The 3,033-nt window shown below is 50.7% G+C and overlaps 1 protein-coding gene across 1 annotated transcript in view; it reads right to left on the bottom strand.

Annotated features, from left to right (window-relative positions):
- Positions 1-6: 6 nt before the first annotated feature.
- LOC107099046 (E3 ubiquitin-protein ligase HECW2-like) overlaps positions 7-3,033 on the bottom strand; it is a 33,317-nt gene continuing 30,290 nt past the window's right edge. The window contains 4 exon segments of the mRNA XM_015396981.1: positions 7-977; positions 1,231-1,343; positions 1,568-1,653; positions 2,063-2,177. Coding sequence (XP_015252467.1) covers positions 866-977; positions 1,231-1,343; positions 1,568-1,653; positions 2,063-2,177 — 426 coding nt within the window. The 3' untranslated portion in view covers positions 7-865.

The following is a 3,033-nucleotide window of genomic DNA, read 5'->3' as shown; positions in this document are numbered from 1 at the left end:
GTACCCTCTCCTTGCTACACCTCCAGGTACCGTCTCCAGCGGCGCACTCAGCACCATGTCCGGATGAAGTGTCCTCATGCACAAATCTAGCAGGACTATTTCTGCATGCAATATTGAGCTATAACACGGCGCCACCTAGAGGTGTCTGCTGGCGGAGCTCACAGAGCCCGAAACCAACAGAACCAGCATGCATTGTTTGACTGGGAGAACTGGAAGGACTGGGACAGGGACCAAAATGTGTCTCTGCATCCTGAGACCCCCTCAGGTTCTGTGGTCAGAGGACGGATGTAACCAGCTCCCTGGGTGGAAGCAAGCAGATCTGTGAAAGACAGAGTGTCCAGTGGGAGGTGAGACACCTGTCCTACGTTCTGCTGGACGGGTGAAAACCACCGTCCTGGAACAAACTCACTACAGCCTCTTCACTGACCCACCTTTTCCTGACCACCCCCACCTATAGAAAGGTATCTTGGTCCTCCTCAGATGAACCTCCCTGAAAGGTTCTGCTGCTCTGCTTCATCAGCTGGAGTCCTTCAGATCCCAGCGGTTCGACTCACACACCTGAATCCTGCTTCTCTGAGCAGGAAGTGATCGCATCGTCAGGAAGAAGAGGAGGGAGCTGATGTGGTGCCGGTCCAGTTAGGCCCAGGGCATCTAGACGTGGTCCTCATCTCCCAGCACAGTTTGAAGGTCCAGAGGGGAGGGGGGGGTGCAGGCTGGATGAGGTAAAGAACACGTGGCTCAGTGACAACAGGTCCAAATGAAAACGTCCTCAGAGGTTCTGCTGACTCGGCGGCTGCTGAGGATGAGGAGCTGGAGGAGGAGGAAGCAGCAGGTCAGCTGTCTCACGGTTGATCTGTGGCGGAGGTCACTCCAGGCCGAAGGTGCTGGTCTCCTCCACGGCGGTCAGCAGCTTCTCATAGAGCATGGAGAAGGATGGGTACGGCGGCAGGTCCAGACGATTGAAGCAGGTGTGAGCCCTGAGGAGGAACATCAGGAGATCAGCAAAGCTTGTTCTAGATAACCACTGCTGCTCTACATGGGGCGTTTCTAGGACACTTCTTTCAACCAACTCTATCATCTGAACTGATGAGGTTCCTCAGGGCTCCAGTCTGGGCCTCCTCAAAGGGACACTTTACTTCCTGAAATCGATGCCTGTGTTTATACCTTTAGCTAAGCTACGCTATAGCAGCTCCTGGTGAACTGCTCCTCTCTCCACTAACATCATCTCACCTGGGTAAGGACGTGATCTTTCCCCACTTTTCCACGCAGAATCTGCGCGGTCCATTACTTCCTCGTAAGGAAGCGAAACCTTCGTAGGGAATACTTGAGGTTCCCGTCACAAACTGCAAGAGACAGAAGAGCGGGAGAACCTTGGAGCACTTCCTGTGGTTCAGACAGCCATTCATTGTTAGAGCAGGTTCTACGTTATCTACGCTGACCCGGTTCAGGGATCCAAACTGTCTGGATCGTAATGCAACTGGACATTTCTGGCAGGAAGCGATTTGCTGCATCACAGCGCTGCTCCTCTGCCACTAGAGGGCAGCACCGCTCAGCCCACATGTCCTACCTGCAGCAGCCGCAGCCTCTGCTCGTTGTTGAATCTCTCCACAGCCGCCCAGAACCAGCGAATCACTATGTGGTTGTCATGGTAACCTGAGGGCATAGAGATGAGGAAGGTGCATGACTCAGAAGAAAAGAAGGCCTTCCTCCTCCTCCTCCTCCTCCTCCTCCTCCTCCTGTTTAATGTTTCATGGCCGGAGCCGTTTAGCGTCTCAGTCGATTGGTCTATTAAAAGAGGCTGACTGTGAGCCATGGCCCGCCGCCTCCTCTGACTGCAACCTTCCTGCTAAACGCTTCGGCCTCTGGGGGAAATTCATGGAGCTCCTTATGGAGAAAATGACAGTTTGATGGGATTACAGATGATAATCCTTCATTTGGCCTGAAGGAACATTTAGAGCGACTCGGCTGCAACCTTGGTTAGGTTTGTTAGCGACGCCTGATAGCCAAACGGATCCGGCCTGGACCCTCCATAGACCCCCCACACCCCCCCGGCTCCTTCTACCTCCTCTGTACTCCGTGTTGCTCCTCCAGTCTGCCAGGTCGATCTCTGCCGTTCCTGCGATCACCAGCTCCAGCTCGCGGGCATCGAACACCGACACCAGCCGCACATCCACCACCTGCAGACAGATGGCTGAAACGTTTAGAACAAACTGACAGGTTTCAGGAAGCTGCTGAGGGAACCATCGATGACGCTCCATTTCACATTAAGCTAGGATAAGGTCTCTAAATCTAACCTGGGCTTATTCCCAGCTTGTAGATTAAAATAAAAACATATTAAAATGAAACCAGGAAACGGAGACAGTGATGCTTTTATCTATTGTTAGATATTTATTAATATTTAAACAGCAGAAAATATCAAGCATAAATCCAGGAATGTGTCTCTCCTATTTCCAAAGATTAATAAAATCACTCAATTAAAAGTGTTTATCATCCATCTGGTCATTCAGTCTCCTCTTCTTTCCAGAAATGCTTTTTCATTTTTAGAATGTGGCTGCATTATTTGGCTCATAAATGAAATTAGTAATCAATCATCCTGTTTGTATTTTCTTCTTTAAGGCTGCTCATTTATGCCGTAATCAAAGAGAAAACACAGCAGACATTGCTTTTTCATTTCCCTGGTCTGCCAGCAGAATACTGTCCATAACTCCATAAATGAAAAAGCCTTCTGAGCGTCGGGGGGGTGGGGGGTGGGGCTGGGGGTTGGGCAGCAGAGTGACGTCAGCAGCTGATCTTCCTCAGGTACCTGCTGACCCATAGGTGCACGCTTCCTGGTATTTCCCGCCGCTTCCTGGTAATGGTGAACAGAGAGTTCTAGAGATTTTAGGGGGTAAACGGTGAGTTCTAGTGATTCTAGAAGGTAAACGGAGAGTTCTAGTGATCCTAGAAGGTGAACGGAGAGTTCTAGTGATGCTAGAAGGTGAACGGAGAGTTCTAGTGATTCTAGAAGGTGAACGGAGAGTTCTAGTGATTCTA

This window comes from Cyprinodon variegatus, unplaced genomic scaffold, assembly GCF_000732505.1.
Source record: "Cyprinodon variegatus isolate N-32 unplaced genomic scaffold, C_variegatus-1.0 Scaffold834, whole genome shotgun sequence".
In the NCBI taxonomy this organism is placed as follows: domain Eukaryota; kingdom Metazoa; phylum Chordata; class Actinopteri; order Cyprinodontiformes; family Cyprinodontidae; genus Cyprinodon; species Cyprinodon variegatus.
The sequence above is the reverse complement of the archived record's forward strand: the minus strand, read 5'-3'. Positions and strand labels throughout refer to the sequence as shown.